Source organism: Aquarana catesbeiana, linkage group LG06 (genome assembly GCF_042186555.1).
Source record: "Aquarana catesbeiana isolate 2022-GZ linkage group LG06, ASM4218655v1, whole genome shotgun sequence".
Taxonomy (NCBI): Eukaryota; Metazoa; Chordata; class Amphibia; order Anura; family Ranidae; genus Aquarana; species Aquarana catesbeiana.
Window position 1 is genome coordinate 57157158 of NC_133329.1, and position 19237 is coordinate 57176394.

A 19237-nucleotide genomic window follows, 5' to 3' on the forward strand; every position below is an offset into this window, starting at 1 on the left:
AGTCAAGTTCCTCCACCGAAAACTTGCTCATCCATGTCTTTATGGACCTTGCTTTGTGCACTGGTGTGCAGTCATGTTGGAACAGAAAGGGGCCATCCCCAATTTAATGGAAGCATGAAATTGTCCAAAATGTCTTGGTATGTTGATGCCTTAAGAGTTGCCTTCACTGGAACTAAGGGGCCAAGCCCAACCCCTGAAAAACAACCCCACACCATAATCCCCCCTCCACCAAATGATTTGGACATTTTTTCCACTGGCCACCACTGTAAGGAGCATTCTCCCCACTGCCTCTCAATGTTTGGGGACACTAAACTAACCACTAGGAATGAGCTTGGGATTGGTGAACCCAGAAGTTAGCTGTCATTGCTGTGCCAAAAGGTTTTTCAAATGGAAGGGATCATTGATCTAATATGACTATGCACTCATATTAGGTCAATGATGTCACAAGCATCCATGCCCCTTTGTGAATGCTAAATGCAGAGCAGGGAATCTCCCACCAGCAGCTTATTGGTCCAACAATGACATCTAACTTCCAGGTTCGGACGAACTTGGGTACAGACTGAACCCGAACCCCAATTCTGAGCTCATCACTACTGACCACCAGTATAATGGCTATTCTTCCAAATAACCACCAATGTAAGAGGGTGTTCTTTCCACCACCAGTGTAAGGCGTACATCTCTCATTGACCCCCAATATACTGTTTAACAACTAATAGTCCCCAGTGTGACAGTCCAGCAATGACAGCTAACTCCCAGGCTCGGACGAACTTGGGTGCGTTCTGAACCCAAACCTGAGCCCATCACCACTGACCACCAATTAAATGAGCCATCACCAATGACCACCAATTAAATGAGCCTTCTCCCTAATAACCACCAGTATAACCACCATTCTTTCCACTGACCACTGGTGTAAGGGGAATATCCCTCACTGACCACTAATGATCATGTTAGTTGCCTGTAAAGGGGGGTCATTCTTTCCACTACATGGCCACTGCAAGTTGGTTGGGCCAAACCAAAGGTCATCACTACTGACCACCAGTGTAATGACGATTCTTCCCAATAACCACCAGAGCAATACGGTATTCTTTCTACTGACCACCGGTGTAAGGGGGATATCTCCCACTGACCACCAATCTGCTAACATTCCATGACAGGGGTTCCCAAGACCTGAACAATATTTTAGTGTAAGTGTGAGTGCAAATATATAAAAATATCATTTTAATATACTGTATCCATAACTGAGTTTTTGGACATTTCCCATTTGGTAACAGCTACTTAAAGAGCTTCTACAAACATAACAGAACACAAAAAATGATTTCAAAGCTTTATTATTTCAGAGAATGGTGGAAAGGAAGAAAGTAAAAAAGCCAAAAGGCATTATGGAACCAAAAAAAAAGCCAAAAGGCCAATGAAGTAATCTGGCCTTCCAATTGGTTCTTCTCAGTTCTTGAGGTCACTTAAAACCATCTTTACAGTTGTAGCAGCTGGGTTGGGTGCCCCAGTGGAAGCCAATGCTGCTTAGGAAGTTGGGGGTGTATCGCCCACTAATGTAGCGCAGTACAGTACCCTCAAACAAAGGAACGTCATTGAAGCTTGTTCCCGATGGTTGCCCGAATTTGAATATTCTTCCACGGCTTGTCACAAAGATCAGCTCATACACACAAGAGCCGGTTTTCCCCGACACCTGAGTAATGTTTTCACCGCGGAACAGCAAGACCTCGAAAAGAGTACCGATGGAATATCCGTAAAAAGGCCCCCAGACATCACCATACTGGAGCTGGATCCTGGAGAGAACAATATGAAGATATTAGAAAAAAGAACCAGCAGTATTGTAATGCTTCCAAGAGCTGTGATGTAATGCTGAAATCAGAGCCTACCATTTCATGCTCAGTAATGTGTCTGTGTAACCCCTCCAGGTATTTATTACCTCTCACAGAGATCACAGAGGATCCTGCCTAAATTGGCCCTACAATGTGTATGTATGAATGTGAGTTAGGAACCTTAGATTGTAAGCTACTTGAGGACAGGGACTGATGTGAATGTATATTATGTAAGTAAAGTTCTGCGTAAATTGACATCGCTATACAAGTACCTGAAATAAATATATAAAATCACAGTACTCCCCCTGACAATGCCTTCATCTGCTTTTTTCTCCAGATGGTTGGCACCATCTTTGTTCAGAGATTATCCAGGGCTACTATCTACTTTCTGGAGATGCTGGCTCAGAGATGACACAGTTATGTAAATCCTGGAGTCTATGCAGGTCTTAGCGGTGTTCATAAATGTCGGACACAGTTGAGCCCCTGCTGCAGCTTCTCACCTTATCACTTGCTACAAAGTTACAATGTTGCAGTCTGATCACTAGGGGAGAGGAGACTGAGGAAATGCTTCCTCCAGCCTGCAGCAGATTGACGACCTCAGCTTAGCCTAGACAAAATCACCTGACAGGAACTTACATTACAGATTTGTATTATATGTGTATACCTGAAATGTGCTGAAGATGTTGGTGTGGTAGACAAGTGATAATCTGAAGGAACTTACCCAACTATATTGCTGGTAGTCTCCCTGATGCGAAAGCCTGTTATTTGCCCATTCCGTTCATCCGAAGAGAAAGAGAAAGCTGTACCTCCACCAGCTCCGAACTCGTTAGAGAAGGAAGAGCGCCGCGACTGAACTGAAAGGTGCAAGAGAGAAGAGCGGTCAGACAGGGAGGAGTCTCCTACAGGAAATGTGTATATTGTATGTGCATAGAGTTCAGCCACCTATGTAAGATTGCTGTGAAAGCAATTTAAATAGGCACAGTTTACCAAAACGAGATCCCTGCACTCAATGTCTAGGTCCGTACACCAGCTGTGTCCATTATGAGAGGTTCCCACCATCCCTGTGCTGAGTTCCCAGGTCTATATACCTGATGTGCCCATTATGAGGAGTTCCCACCATCCCTGTGCTGAGTTCTCAGGTCTGTACACCTGCTGTGCCCATTAAGAGGGGCTCCTGATGACAAGGATTCCAAACAGGGATAATGGTTTCATGTACCTTATGAAGTGATGCATAAAATGTCAGCACTAGATAAATAGTGGGAATAAATCACCATCAGTCAACATCGTTAAACCTCCTCATTAACCAATCATCAACAATCACAATCCACTAGTACAATAGATGTATAGGGTGCTGTAATAACCCATACTCACCACTCACCGCTGCTGTGGAGCTCAGCAAGAAGCACACACACAGGAGGGTCAGCATCCTGGTATTTTTAAGTTATCACCCTAGAAGATATGGATTATATTAATACAATGTACTGCAAACCAAAACCATAATTCATACAACAATTCAGACCTTTACTGGGAGTACCACTTGTTATCTTAGACCAGTCATTCTCAACCAGGGTCCCTTCAGAGGTTGCTAGGGATTCTTTAGTGTGACTGACTGACCTCCCATCTAACAGAACCCCTAAAACATTGGGGCAAATGCCACTTGTCAAAGCCAGCAGCATGACTACAATTATTTTTTTTTAGCTGTGTGTAAGGGTGGCAGTCTGGGCACAAACATAAGGGGTGTATTCTTCCCACTGACCACCAATGTAAGGAGTATTCTTCCCTTTGGTCACCAATAGGGATGAGCTTCGTGTTCGAGTCGAACCCATGTTCGACTCGAACATCGGCTGTTCGATCGTTCGCCGAATTGCGAACGTTATGGGCCGTTCGCGCTAAATTCGTGTGGCGCGTCACGGCCCATAATTCACTGCGGCATCGCAGTGCATTGCTGGCTGATGATTGGCCAAGCATGCACTATGACCCGCATGCTTGGCCAATCACAGCGCCGTCAGTAGAGAGAGCTGTAATTGGCCAAAGCCAGGGTGGCTTTGGCCAATTATGGCTCAGGGGATTTAGTACACACCCCACACTATATAAGGCCGCCTGCACGGCGGCCCTGTGTAGTGTGTGTTCCGGTGTGCTGAGAGATAGAGAGAGAGAGAGACAGTGTCATTTGATTTGAGTTAGATAGATTAGGCAGAACAGTCAGTCAGTTAGCTGCACTTACAGTGTATTGTGTATATATATGCATCCCAGGTGTTGCATATATATATATACACTGTATTCAGTTTAGCTAGATCCGTTCCTGTTATCTTCTATCTAGACTATTTACTTTTAATGCAGTGCGTCCTGCTCACAGTGTTCAGCTAGATCCGTTCCTGCTATTTACATTTAGTGCAGTGCGTCCTGCTCACAGTGTTCAGCTAGATCCGTTCCTGTTATCTTCTAGACTATTTACATTTAGTGCAGTGCGTCCTGCTCACAGTGTTCAGCTAGATCCGTTCCTGCAATTTACATTTAGTGCAGTGCGTCCTGCTCACAGTGTTCAGCTAGATCCGTTCCTGCTATTTACATTTAGTGCAGTGCGTCCTGCTCACAGTGTTCAGCTAGATCCGTTCCTGTTATTTACATTTAGTGCAGTGCGTCCTGCTCACAGTGTTCAGCTAGATCCGTTCCTGCTATTTACATTTAGTGCAGTGCGTCCTGCTCACAGTGTTCAGCTAGATCCGTTCCTGCTATTTACATTTAGTGCAGTGCGTCCTGCTCACAGTGTTCAGCTAGATCCGTTCCTGCTATTTACATTTAGTGCAGTGCGTCCTGCTCACAGTGTTCAGCTAGATCCGTTCCTGTTATCTTCTAGACTATTTACATTTAGTGCAGTGCGTCCTGCTCACAGTGTTCAGCTAGATCCGTTCCTGTTAAATTCCTACTGACAGGCAGGCTTGTCTGGTTACAGTATATAAAGCTACCTGAAGAAAATTACAGGTGTTCTATTTGATCCTATTAGTACCACGGTCAGGCAGCTAGACTATTTACATTTAGTACAGTGCGTCCTGCTCACAGTGTTCAGCTAGATCCGTTCCTGTTATCTTCCTACTGACAGGCAGGCTTGTCTGGTTACAGTATATAAAGCTACCTGAAGAAAATTACAGGTGTTCTATTTGATCCTATTAGTACCACGGTCAGGCAGCTAGACTATTTACATTTAGTACAGTGCGTCCTGCTCACAGTGTACAGCTAGATCCGTTCCTGTTATCTTCCTACTGACAGGCAGGCTTGTCTGGTTACAGTATATAAAGCTACCTGAAGAAAATTACAGGTGTTCTACTTGATCCTATTAGTACCACGGTCAGGCAGCTAGACTATTTACATTTAGTACAGTGCGTCCTGCTCACAGTGTACAGCTAGATCCGTTCCTGTTATCTTCCTACTGACAGGCAGGCTTGTCTGGTTACAGTATATAAAGCTACCTGAAGAAAATTACAGGTGTTCTATTTGATCCTATTAGTACCACGGTCAGGCAGCTAGACTATTTACATTTAGTACACTGCGTCCTGCTCACAGTGTTCAGCTAGATCCGTTCCTGTTATCTTCCTACTGACAGGCAGGCTTGTCTGATTACAGTATATAAAGCTACTTGAAGAAAATTACAGGTGTTCTATCCCAGCTTAGTGCAGCTACAGGCCATTAGTATGTCTGGAAGGCCAAGAAGGAGAGGCAGACAGTCACAAGCCAATAAGAGAGGGCAAGCAGGCTCTGTGTCTAGTGCTGGTCGTGGAGACGGTGCATCCTCATCAGCACGTGGCCATGGGACACGCTTGGCCTTTTTTTCGGCAGCTGGCCGTGTTGAGCCGCAACATGCGGAAGACTTGGTCGAGTGGATGACCAAGCCGTCCTCATCCTTCTCATCCTCTCTCACCCATGCCCAGGGTGCTTTGTCTGGCAAAGCAGCGGCCTCTTCCCTCAGCTCAATGTCATCAGTGACTCCTTCCCTAGCTCCACCATGTCCTCATGAGGATTCCCTCGAACTGTTTGACCACAGTGTTGGGTACATGCTCCAGGAGGATGCCCAGCGTTTGGAAGGCTCTGATGACGATACTGAGCTCGATGAAGGCAGTAACATGAGCACGGACAGAGGGGGTGCCCAAGAAGGACAGCAATCTGGCAGTCATGCTCCCCCTGCTGCAGCATACTGCCAGGTTTGCTCCAGTGATGAGGAGGGAGGGGATGATGAGGTCACTGACTCAACGTGGGTGCCTGATAGGAGAGAGGAGGAGGAGGAGGAGGAGGAGGAGGAGGAGGCGGTGGCACATCACCAACGAGGCAGGATGCCCTCCAGGGGCCAGCCTAAGGGCAGCACATTGACTGCATCACACCCCAAAGCTCCACATGTGCAGGGCGCTGCAGTCTCTGCGCGTTATTCAAAAAGTTCTTTGGTGTGGGCCTTTTTTGAGACGAGTGCATCAGATCGCACCTCTGCTATTTGCAACATATGTCTCAAGCGTATCTCGCGTGGCCAAAACATCTCCCGCTTGGGTACCACATGCTTGACCAGACATATGTTGACCTGCCATGCAGTTCGTTGGCAAGCGTATCTAAAAGACCCACACCAAAGAACAAAGAGGATCTCTCCTTGCTCCTCATCAGCTGAGATTTCCAACCCCACTAGACCTTCAGTCCTCTCTGAGACCTGCAGTGAGAGGAATGAAGGTGTAGAATTAGGTGTGTCACAGCCAAGTACTTGTGGGCAATCTGCTTTTGGTACACCGACGTCAGATTGTACCAGGCAAATTTCCCTGCCCCAGCTACTGCACCGCCGAAAGAAGTTTGCTCCCAGCCATCCACATGCCCAGCGGTTGAATGCTAGCTTGGCAAAATTGCTAGCACTTCAACTGCTGCCTTTTCAGTTGGTAGACTCTGCCCCCTTCCGTGAGTTTGTGGAATGTGCGGTTCCTCAGTGGCAGGTACCCAAACGCCACTTTTTCTCACGGAAGGCGATTCCGGCTCTCTACCGGCATGTGGAAGGCAATGTCCATGCCTCGCTGGACAGGGCGGTCAGCGGTAAGGTGCATATTACCGCTGACTCATGGTCCAGCAGGCATGGACAGGGACGTTACCTAAGTTTCACGGCGCATTGGGTGACTCTGCTGGCAGCTGGGAAGGATGCAGGACAAGGTGCAGTAGTGTTGGAGGTTGTTCCGCCACCACGCCTCCAAAATGCTGATTGTGACACACCTCTCTCCTCCACCCCCTCCTCTTCTTCTTCCTCCATGGCCTCTTCCTCGGAACCAGCGGTGCTCCGTAGGCGTTCAAGGGGCTACGCAAGTACGCAGGCCAAAAGATGCCATGCGGTGCTTGAGCTGGTGTGCTTGGGGGACAGGAGCCACACTGGGGCAGAGGTTTTGTCAGCTCTGCAGGGGCAGGTTCAGAGGTGGTTGACGCCACGCCAACTTAAGGCAGGAATGGTGGTTTGCGACAATGGCACCAACCTCCTCTCTGCCCTCCGACAGGGACAAATGACCCATGTGCCCTGTTTGGCTCACGTCCTTAACTTGGTGGTGCAGCGGTTCTTGGGCAGGTACCCGGGCTTACAGGATGTCCTGAGGCAGGCCAGGAAAGTCTGTGTGCATTTCCGCCGGTCATATAATGCCAGTGCTCGGCTGACGGACCTCCAAAAGGAGTTTAACCTGCCCAAGAACCGCCTAATCTGTGACATGCCCACCAGGTGGAACTCAACGTTGGCCATGCTGCAGCGGCTGCACACGCAGCAGAGGGCCATCAATGAGTACCTGTGCGACTATGGCACCAGGACAGGGTCAGGGGAGCTTGGTTTTTTTTCCCCACGCCAGTGGGCCATGATCAGGGATGCATGCACTGTCCTGTCACCATTCGAGGAGGCCACGAGGATGGTGAGCAGTGACAGTGCATGCATCAGTGACACTGTCCCCCTTGTCCACCTGTTGGAGCACACGCTGCGTGGAATAATGGACAGGGCACTTGAGGCAGAACAGAGGCAGGAAGAGGAGGACTTCCTTAGCTCTCAAGGCCCCCTTTATCCAGACAGTGTTCCTGCGTGCCCGCCGATCACACAGGAAGAGGACGAGGAGGAAGAGGAGGAGGAGGAAGATTGTGTCAGTATGGAGGTGGAGCCTGGCACTCAGCATCAGCAGCAGTCTTTAAGGGATCAGTCCCAAGAAACACATGGACTTGTACGTGGCTGGGAGGAGGTGGCTGCGGACCATGTCGTTCTTAGTGACCCAGAGGACTCCGGACCGAATGCCTCAGCAAACCTACGCTGCATGGCCTCCCTGATCCTGCAAAGCCTGCGTAAGGATCCTCGTATTCGTGGTATCAAGGAGAAGGACCAATACTGGCTGGCAACCCTCCTTGATCCACGTTACAAGGGTAAGGTTGCGGACCTTATCTTGCCATCGCAGAGGGAGCAGAGGATGAAACATCTTCGGGAGGCCTTGCAGAAAGGTCTGTGCAACGCGTTCCCAGAGACTGGGAGGTTACAAACTCCTGTTTCTGGACAACGTGTTGCTGAGGCTTCGGTCAGTCAAAGAAGGAGCGGTGGAGAAGGTGGCCGTCTGACCGATGCGTTCAGACAATTTTTTGGTCCGCAGCCCCAAGGTATGATCGGTTCCAGCAACCATCGCCAGCGTCTGTTTTACATGGTGCAGGAATACCTAGGGGCAAGATCAGACTTGGACACCTTTCCCACCGAAAATCCTCTGGGTTACTGGGTCTTGAGGATGGATCACTGGCCAGAGCTTGCACAGTATGCAATTGAGCTACTGGCCTGTCCTGCATCCAGCGTTCTTTCGGAACGCACATTCAGTGCTGCTGGAGGCGTGGTAACCGATCACAGGGTGCGTCTGTCCACCGACTCGGTCGATCGGCTGACCTTCATAAAAATGAATGAGTCTTGGATCACCACCAGCTACCAAGCACCTGATGCTGATGTAACCGAATAATTTTTTTTGAAATCTCAGATCCCTTCAAAGACTGCCTATGCTGATGCTGAGTGACTATCCCTGAGTAATTATCCTCTTCCTCCTCAATCATCACGCTGATAGCTTGTAAGAACATTTTTGGTTCTGGGCGCCACCACCAGTGCCTAAGGCACAATTTTTCAGCCCCTGTTTAACAGGGGCGTGTAATTACAATTTTTGATGTAATACTTTGCAGCAGGGCTCGTTCCTGCATTCCAACTAGAGTGTCTGTGAGGGGTTGCAGTGTTGTGGCACCAGCACCAGTGCCTAAGGCCCAATTTTTCTGCCCCTGTCTAACAGGGGCGTGTAATTACAATTTTTGATGCAATACTTTGCAGCAGGGCTCGTTCCTGCGTTCCAACTAGAGTGTCTGTGAGGGGTTGCAGTGTTGTGGCACCAGCACCAGTGCCTAAGGCCCAATTTTTCTGCCCCTGTCTAACGGGGGCGTGTAATTACAATTTTTGATGCAATACTTTGCAGCAGGGCTCGTTCCTGCGTTCCAACTAGAGTGTCTGTGAGGGGTTGCAGTGTTGTGGCACCAGCACCAGTGCCTAAGGCCTAATTTTTCAGCTCCTGTTCAACAGGGGCATGTAATTACAATTCTTGATCTAATATTTCACAGCAGGGCCCTGTGAGGGCTTACAGTGTTGTGGACACAGCAATACCTAAGGCTCAAATTTCTGCTGAGTATATAGGGCAGGACCCTACTTTCAAACATCTAACTTACAAATGACTCCTACTTGCAAACGGAAGGAGACAACAGGAAGTGAGATGAAATCTACCCCTAGGAAGGGAAATTCTCTCCTGTAAGAGTTAATATGGGAAAACAATTTCTCCTTTCCACTGATGCTTTCCAATCCTTGTTCCACAAAAAAACCCAAATTTTCAAAAAACATTTTTCATTGGGACAAAAAAGTGAGGTGAAATCTTCTGAAGAGGAGGAAAGACAGCAAAACAAATGTCACAGGGGTGATAACCCTTCCCTATGTTTTCCAAAAAGCTTAGAAAAGATTTTTTGGCTGGAGCTAAACACGTTAAAAATGTTCAAAATTACAAACAGATTCTACTTAACAACAAACCTACAGTCCCTGTCTTGTTTGCACTGCTGTTCAGAGTATATAGGGCCTGGTGGCCCCACACCTTTCCTTATTTTAATTTGGGTGCGGGGTTCCCCTTAATATCCATACAAGACCCAAAGGGCCTGGTAATGGACTGGGGGGTACCCATGCCGTTTGTCTCACTGATTTTCATCCATATTGCCATGACCCGACATGACATTAAACCCGCAAGCAGTTTTAAATGAGATTTTTTCCTTTAAAAATGACATTTGGTGCAGGGACTGTTCTAAACATGGGAAACACGCGTCACTTTACAGGCATACTATAGACACCCCCCAGGTACGATATTTAAAGGAATATTTCACTTTTTTTTTTTACTTTAAGCATCATTAAAATCACTGCTCCCGAAAAAACGGCCGTTTTTAAAAGTTTTTTTTGCATTGATACATGTCCCCTGGGGTAGGACCCGGGTCCCCAAACCCTTTTTAGGACAATACCATGCAAATTAGACTTTAAAATGAGCACTTTTGATTTCGAACGTTCGAGTCCCATAGACGTCAATGGGGTTCTAACGTTCGTGCGAACTTTCGGTCCGTTCGCGGGTTCTGGTGCGAACCGAACCGGGGGGTGTTCGGCTCATCCCTAGTCACCAATATAAAAAGAGGGTTCTTCCCACTGATTACCAATATAAGGAGGATTCTTCCCACTGACCTCCAGTGTAAGGAGCATTCTTCCCAATGACCATCAATGTAGGGAGCATTCTGCTTTATGATCACCGGGTGTAAGGAGCGATCTTCTCACTGGCCACCAATGTAAGGAACATTCTGCTTTCTGACCACCAATGTAAGGAGCATTCTTCCCAAAGACCACCAATGTAAGGAGCATTCTTCCCAAAGACCACCAATGTAAGGAGCATTCTTCCCAAAGAGCACCAATGTAAGGAACATTCTTCCCACTGACCACCAATGTAAGAAGCATTCTTCCCTTTGGTCACCAATATAAAGAGGATTCTTCCCACTGACCACCAATGTAAGGAGCATTCTTCCCAATGACCATCAATGTAAGGAGCAGACTGTTTTATGATCACCAATGTAAGAAGCATTCTGCTTTCTGACTACCAATGTAAGGAACATTCTTCCCAAAGTCCACCAATGTAAGAAGCATTCTTCCCAAAGACTACCAATGTAAGGAGCATTCTTCTCACTGACCACCAATGTAAGGTGCATTCTGCTTTCTGACTACCAATGTAAGAAGCATTTTTGTCACTGACCACCAATGTAAGGAGCATTCTTCCCACTGATCACCAATGTAAAGAGCATCCTGTGTTCTGACCACCACTGTAAGGAGCATTCTTCTCAATGGCCACCAATGTAAGGAGCATTCTTCCCAATTTTGCTTTATTAAAAGTCTTGCAATCAATATGTATAATATTTATATGGATTTTATGCTTATTTACATGAAAAGGAAAAACAAATATATAGCAAAATCTGCTCTCAAACAAAGAATGGCTTTAGAGCAAAATCAAAGCTCTCATCAATGAACATATCATTACTGGGGGAAAATAATCTTATTCAGAATCACACCACTATACCAGACATCAAACCTGAGAGGTCAAGAAACAAACCCGCACCCATTATGCATACAGCCCTTCTTCGAAAAGAAGATACTAACCAACAAAAGCTAAGGGAGTGAAAAGAACAGTAAGAAAAGAGCTCCTCACCCAGAGATGGACAGTTCACCAAAGGCAGGTCTGTTTTTCCTCCACGCTCCTTATCCAGATCGCCCGAGACTCCCTGCCCTTCTCAAGACCCCGAATCTTCCCAACCTCACCCAGAATATCGTGCACCACCACCTCAACAGGGAGGACTTTCTTCTGCAGGGTAATCTGGCCCTGTGCATTCCACCTGAAGTAACAGACAACTATACTAACTAGAAAAAGTGTATCCAAATCAAAATCCCACATGACTATGCGATAGAGAAAGGGGAAGCCTAGAGCCAAGCCCACCCTTTTATATACCTCTATGTGAAAGGGACACTGGAGCAAAAAGTGGTCTATAGACCAACACACTCTGCTCTAGGACAATCCCAACCATCCACAGGGGGTTGCTTCAGGTTCTCTCTCACACAGAGCCTTCTATGGAAAGCGAACCAGGCTTTATCCCTAAACTTCAAAGGGATTCTTTCCAAATTGATTAGATGCAACCAACACCTCTCTCATTACGGAGCCTGTGCAATCCCTTAAGGCCAGTTACACACTGAAAGCAGAGCCTAAAATCCTCTTCTCCAGAAGCTTCCTTGGGATGGGCTTGATATCCTCCATTGTCACCTGCCACTGCCGAAGTATTTTCAGATACGGATAAGTCGGGAGCTTGCCATGTCAGACACTCAGACTTTTCACTGGCCCGTCATCTTCACAGCATCTCAGAAAAGGCCTAAACCAATATTAAAAAATACCTACATATTTCGGCAGGGTCTCTGCTAGCATATTACCAAGATTGTACTTTAAAAAAATCAGAGAAAAGAAAACTTTTGGGTTGACCATTACTAGGTCACCTTCCCACATGGATAGGTAAGTTACATTGCGTTTGATCAGGTTCAGTCTATTTCCCCATAACAGTTGGAAAAAACAGCTGTAGACCCTTGCATAAGCTGATTCCGGCAAGATACAGTCAAAGCTGACATATAAAAAGATTGGCATTAAGTTTTTATCAAGTCAACCCTCTCCTTCAAGGAGACTTTCCATTTCTTCCAGCTTGCTACTTTGGCATTGGCATTCACCAACCAAATTTGATGCCCAACACTTTAATTTCCTGCTGGGGCTCTGGGCAGGTATCCGGAAGTTGGAAGCTTTTACCCTCCTCAGCCATCTAGAAAACTTCACTCTTTTTATGATTGACTTTAGAGTTTTAAGCCTTGGTGTACTGCTCTGCCACAGAGACCACCTCCTGTGCCTCTTCTGTCCCAGAAATAATAACAGACACATCATTGGCATAGGCCACAACCTTAAATGGCAGCTCACCAGTAATGCTCAAAGGCACCCCCCACAATGATCCAACCTCTAGCCTTCTTATGAAGGGATCAATTGTGAATGCATATAGCAGGGGGCTCAGAGGACACTACTGGTGCACACCAGAGCCAACCTCAAAAGGCCATCAAACAAGTGGGAAGGTCTCAGCCCCTCTATACAATGTTTTCAGCCAATCTTTAAAACGCCCCTGCAGGCCATATCTACTCATGATTGACTCAATCAAAAGCCTTTGCCTGATCCAATGCCAGTACGTACTTTCTCCATCTGGCAGCCCTGCATCGCTCCAAAGCCTCCCAGACAGCTAAAACTGCTGAAAAGGTACCTCTACCTTGGACCGAGCAGTGGTGATGATTGGACAACAAATTGCCTGCTACTGACAAGTGTCAAAAAAGAATCTTTGCCAAGATCTTACTATCATCATTGAGAAGACTGATTGGGCGCTAGTTCTCAATCATTGAGGGGTCTTTACCTTTTGACAGAAGAATCACAGCAGATTGCCTCATGGAGGGAGCATACCCTCTTTTAGACAGCTGTTATAAACCTCCACTAAAAAGGGAGCCAGAATGGCCTTAAAACACTTGTAAAATTCAGCTGTCAACCCATCTACCCAGGTGATTTTTTGGTAGCCAGCTTCTTGTGTTACACTATGTGATTTATAATGCTCTGTGTCTTTAAGATCTGTTCCCTCTGTCTATCTGAACTCTTTCTCTCACCGTAGTTCTGTATATTCTTCTCCCCTTCCTCTCTCTGATTCATTGTGCACAGTATACCTCATTGCTGTAACATCTTTACATGTGGCTTACAACTGCAACGTTTTTCTACCTATGGATACCCATCATTAAACGGAACATTCGAGAGGATTCATCGTGTCTTTCCATAAAGTAAGTTATCCATTGAGTTAAGCTGTCTGAATTGATGCAAGGGTAAATAGATCACCAGGTCATGTAAGCTCTATGTGAAGCTAAAGATAACGTTTATTGCCTTGTAGTTGAGTCAGAACACAGCTTCTCTATTGCATGAACTAACTCATCCACTGAAATGGGTTCTGTCAAATCCATCAAAGGCACCATTTACCAGTCCTGGAGTAGAATCCAGAAAGATTTCCATCCTGTCCCACCTTTCCAGAAGGTCTGTGTAATTTGACCTAAAGATCTCCAGGATCTCTAATCTAGACTTTACCATTGAACCCGTACTATCCCTCAGGCCTATGACCATCTTAACTGCTATGCTAAGAGGGAATTTCAGTAGGGAGGTGGAATTGGGAGGAGGTGGGATATATGCTTAGGGGGTAAGCATGCAGATTAGTGCTCGATTGTTTTGGAGTGAGGGACGTGTGCTGACACATAATGCTCATACATCTTAGGGGCGGGTTTTCAATTTGGCATGTTCACTCTGGGCTCTAGATGACCTGGTTCTGGTGTTCTGTCAAGAAACCATTGGATAGTGCCCAGGCTGAAGTGTGCATGCGCAACACATGCGCACTACGTAACAGCACAACAGCTGATTTAAACATCAGCTGTCGTGATTGTGAGACGGTGCAGGCGCATAATAGCCGACGGAATTTTTATTTTCTGTCAGATTGTGCCACGCGCTCCGCCGCGCTTCCGTGGCGAGTTCATGTGCATGATGGGCGGTTTTCTACACGTTGTGGGCGGATTGTGGGCAGAATTAGATGTACAGTGCAGCAAAAAAATAAAACTTTGTGATGGGCGGATTTCTACATTTCTTGTGGGCGCCATTTGTGAGAGGAGAGCCTCCACTGCAGCATTTTTATTGGACAGCTTGGACCAAAGGTGCTTTACCATTGGTCCAAGGCTCCAAGATGTCCAGTTCCTCTAAGTCTCGGTTCACACTGGGGTGGCTTCAAACTCTGAAGCTGCCCCGTACAGCGCGACTTCAGCGCAGCTTGCAAACGACTTCTGTAATAGAAGTCAATACAAGTTGCTCTGAAGTCGCCCCCAAATGGTACAGGAACCTTTTTCTAAGTCTTGAGTCGCTCCGATTAGAATGGTTCCATTGGAGCGCGACTAACAAGAAGTCAGAGGCACTGTGAGCTCATCCTCTCAGACTGCTGCAAACAGCGTGTGCCAGCTTGTATTTAAACTGGCCGCTCTGTATGTAGCTTCTGACAGGCTGTGCAAGGAGCCCCCTATCTTCGGAACTATAGGTGATAGGAGCCCCAAATGACCAGTGGTGGGGTAAGACTTCGGCTACCTACCCCCCAAATGTGTGGTCTCTGAGACCCCAAGTCGCCGAGCTACGACCCTCGAAAGCTTGGTCGTTTTCTTTTTTTTATGTTCATGGCTCTGCCTCACCTGCCTCACCTGACTGCATGTTCCTGGTCTGCAGTCTCCGACCATCTTTGGCAATATGTCTGCAGTGTCCAACAATTTCCTGTAATTTGTCTGCAATTTCCAGAAATCTATTATTGCATATCTGCAGTCTCTGAGAGCTTTCTGTAGAATTACAATCCTGTAGATTTTGGTCACTTAATGCCTCTATATTAACCACTAGCTGACCAGCCGCCGTCATTATACTGCGGCAGGTTGGCTCCTTCCCGCAAATTGCCGTAGCTGTACATTGGACCTTTAAACAGCTATAGCAGGCGCGTGTGCACCCGCTGCACGGCGGGGGACCCCGATGCGCGTGGCCGGTGGGCGCGATGTCCACTGGCCACGCGCGATCGTGGGCATGAGAGCCAGAACAGGGATGTTTGTGTGTAAACACAAACATCCCTGTCCTGACAGGAGAGGAGAGGCAGATCGTCTGTTTCTACTAATCGGGAACAGCGATATATGTCTTCTCCTCCAGTCAGTACACTCCCCCCATAGTTAGAAACACTCTACGAGGGAACACATTTAATCCCTTGATCGCCCCCTAGTGTTAGCCCCTTCCCTGCCAGTTACACTTACACTGTAATCAGTGCATTTTTATAGCACTGATCGCTGTATAAATGTCAATGGTCCCAAAAATGCGTCAAAGGTGTCCGATCTGTCCGCCGCAATGTCGCAGTCCTGCTAAAAATCACAGATCACCACCATTACTAGTAAAAAATATATAAATAATAAAAATGCCATATATTTTAAAACCAATCAATATGCGCTTATTGCGATTTTTTTTTTTAGCAAAAATATGAATATATATATCATCCTAAACAGATGAAGAAATTAATTTTTTCACATTTTTTTTGGATATTTATTATAGCAAAAAGTATTAAATATTGGTTTTTTTTTGTCAAAATTGTCGCTCTTTTTTTGTTTATAGTGCAAAAAATAAAAACTGCAGAGGTAACCAAATACCACCAAAAGAAAGCTCTATTTATGGGAAAAAGGACTTTGATTTAGTTTGGGTACAGAGGCGCACGACCACGCAATTGTCAGTTAAAGTGACGCAGTGCCGTATCGCAAACAATGGCCTGGTCATTAAGGGGGAAAATCCTTCCGGGGCTAAGTAGATGTAAGCACATGAGGCCACTCTAGTGGTGTAGAGATAATTCATTATAATGAAATAGAATTCTATCATTAGCAAGTTAGGAGTCATTCTGTCATGTTCTTCTAAACATAACTTTTACAGTGTACATATTTACCATATTTCTGAAGAGTCCTGCTCTAGCACTTACCTGTACTTCACTACAATCATTGTTCCCTCATAATTAACATGCACCTACACCCAGGAACAAAAAATGATCCTGCCAATAATATATTTCCTGTCCTAGGGTGACAACACTCAAATACATACTGTATCTACAGAGGAGCAGCACTGTCACTCTAACACAGGAAATGCACTGTCAGGCAGAAGATACAGTACATTCAACTAGGGACCCCTAGAAACCTCTGGTGGAACCCTGGAGATCCATGGAACCATGGTTGGGAAAACTGGACTAAAAGGTCCATGTGAGGACTGGCTTTGTATATATGTTGTGGACAACATCAGGATCTCATAGCTATGATTAAGCACCATATCAGGTGTGAAACGCGTTAGCTGTGCGTGTTGGTCTGTGTTCACTTGGATGCTTTGGACTTTTGTCTTTGTTTTTATGCAATAAAGGTGGATATTTGAGTGCGGCTGTCCAGCATATTTTGTTCCTAAAGTTCTTTAAAAGATGTCTATTTTAAGAGGGTGGCCATTTCTTTTGATAATTACTGTGGATTCTTTTTTATTATTATTTGCTTTTAAACTGTATGAATAAAAGAAGATTATTCATTTAAAGGGGCACTAAATTCTATGCATGTATTGTCAACTCAGAGAAGTCCCTTCTGTTGCTCTCAGCCTCCTCAAAATCTTCACATTCCTTATCTTTTGCTGCTATGATCTGACATTCTGTTAAAGGGTGACTACATTGGTTCTCCATAGTCCAACTGTGTGTAGGAATGTAGACACCCCCCCCCCCAAGATTATAACCTCCCTTATGGTCTCCACTGGCTGTCGTGGAATCTTCAAGACCCTGTATCGTTGTAATAGAACAGTATAGTGTCGTGCTTATGAGGATAATTTTTCTGCACGGTATATATGAATGAGTGATTTTTTAAACGATAATATTTTTAATATACCGAATCAATCAATATGAACAAAAGTAGTAACCCCCTCAATTGGGATTTTAGACAGACCACCCAAACAAAAATATGTAAAAAGTAATCTTTAATGATATAGAATAAAAAAACATATAAGACATAAAATCCACATATGACAAAGATGCACAATGTATGTTACATGGAAAATCAAACAATTGCTGTACACATAATTGGCATACAATATAAATGCACAAATGCTCGACGCGTTTCCGGTATGAAATGTTCAAATACCTTCCTCAGGGGCCGAGGGTTCAAAAAGTTTTTTAACATTCAAGTAAATTCCAGTGTGATGATTCCATGTCTAAACAGGCACTGAGGACAGAAGGGTCCATACTGGTATTACATAATTCGCAAACTGTAAGTATTGTAAGTATTGGGCACATTCTCAAGGTGCATATTATCTGCAATATCTATCCTGTGATATATGACCATGTAGTTCGCATCCAAGTAGGTGGGACAAATGGTTTACTGGAAACAGTAATATTGGCTAAATAGCCAAGGAATAAATGTCCAACTGTCCCACCACGGATGAATCCTACGGATGTAGCAGTTTGACGTGTTTCGTGTGGTGGCTGGGTCAATGCCTGGATCAATCAATATGAACACAGACTAAAAATAGGAGATTTCTTCACCAGACATGTATTCATACAGAGATAGTTATATATGACAAAAAAAAACGTTCCATAAAATTAAAAATACTGATTGTGCTACATAAAAGCTTGAATATCAATTGGAACACCCGCTAATGGGGGTGTTGTACTTTTTAAATGTCATAATATGATAATTAGACAGAACGTCTGTATTTCACAAATTTAACCGCTACTATACTGCAGGTAAGTAAGTAGTTAACAATGTGAAATAAAATTAGACGTTTGTTATGTCAATAGGATGGAAACTATGAAATGAAAAATTGAAAAACTTAGAGAAAAATCTACAAGACTGTTACTGATTCGAGAGAATAATTATCCAACTGTATAATACTCAATAAATCATTGTTTAAGAGAACACAAAAGAATATCAGGTAAAATCAATACAACATAATTACCCTTCCAAAGATGGCTTCTACTTAAGGAGGAGTTACTTCTTGCGACCTCAGAGTTTCAAAGCATAGGGTGTCAAGGAATCTTAATGAATGTAGAGATATGAGTTGACGATTGGAGTTTCTGTGTCTCATTGAGTGTCTTCCATATATATACCATATTAGACAATAGGCTCATAAAAATTATAATAAGCCCAGCCCAAAAGGTATGACTTCTTTTCCATTGGTTGAAAAAAAAATCTATTGATTAACTTTTGTGAATTTAGGTATTATCACTTCCAACCACTAGACATGTCTGAGGGAAGAAAAACGTGTTCTGACATATCTATTAAAGCGGAGATCCACCCTAAAATAAAAAAATACATTAACATTCTCAAAAAAATATACAAAAAAAATTTGAAAAACAATTTTTTTTTTTTTTTTACTTAGGGCCCTTTCACATTGGGGCGGTTTGCAGGCGATATTGCGCTAATAATAGCGCCTGCAAACCGACCCGAAAGTGCCGCTGCTTTGTCTCCAGTGTTAAAAGCCTGAGGGCTTTCACACTGGAGCGGTGCATTGGCAGGACGGGAAAAAAAGTCCTGCTAGCAGCATCTTCGGAGCGGTGAAGGAGCGGAATGTATACCGCTCCTTCACCGCTCCTGCCCATTGAAATCAATGGAAAAGAACAGCTTTACCGCCGGCAAAGCGCCTCTGCAGAGGCGCTTTGCGGTAGTTTTTAACCATACC

General features: G+C 45.1%; 1 protein-coding gene across 1 annotated transcript; it reads right to left on the bottom strand.

Moving 5' to 3' along the window:
• Positions 1-1312: 1312 nt before the first annotated feature.
• LOC141147601 (zymogen granule membrane protein 16-like) lies at positions 1313-18799 on the bottom strand. Its single transcript, XM_073634832.1, has 4 exons — positions 18515-18799; positions 3192-3269; positions 2542-2674; positions 1313-1784 (listed from the first exon to the last, which is right to left on the bottom strand). The coding sequence occupies exons 2-4, from the start codon at positions 3244-3246 to the stop codon at positions 1454-1456; spliced, it is 519 nt and encodes a 172-aa protein (XP_073490933.1). The 5' UTR covers positions 3247-3269; positions 18515-18799; the 3' UTR covers positions 1313-1453.
• Positions 18800-19237: the final 438 nt, after the last annotated feature.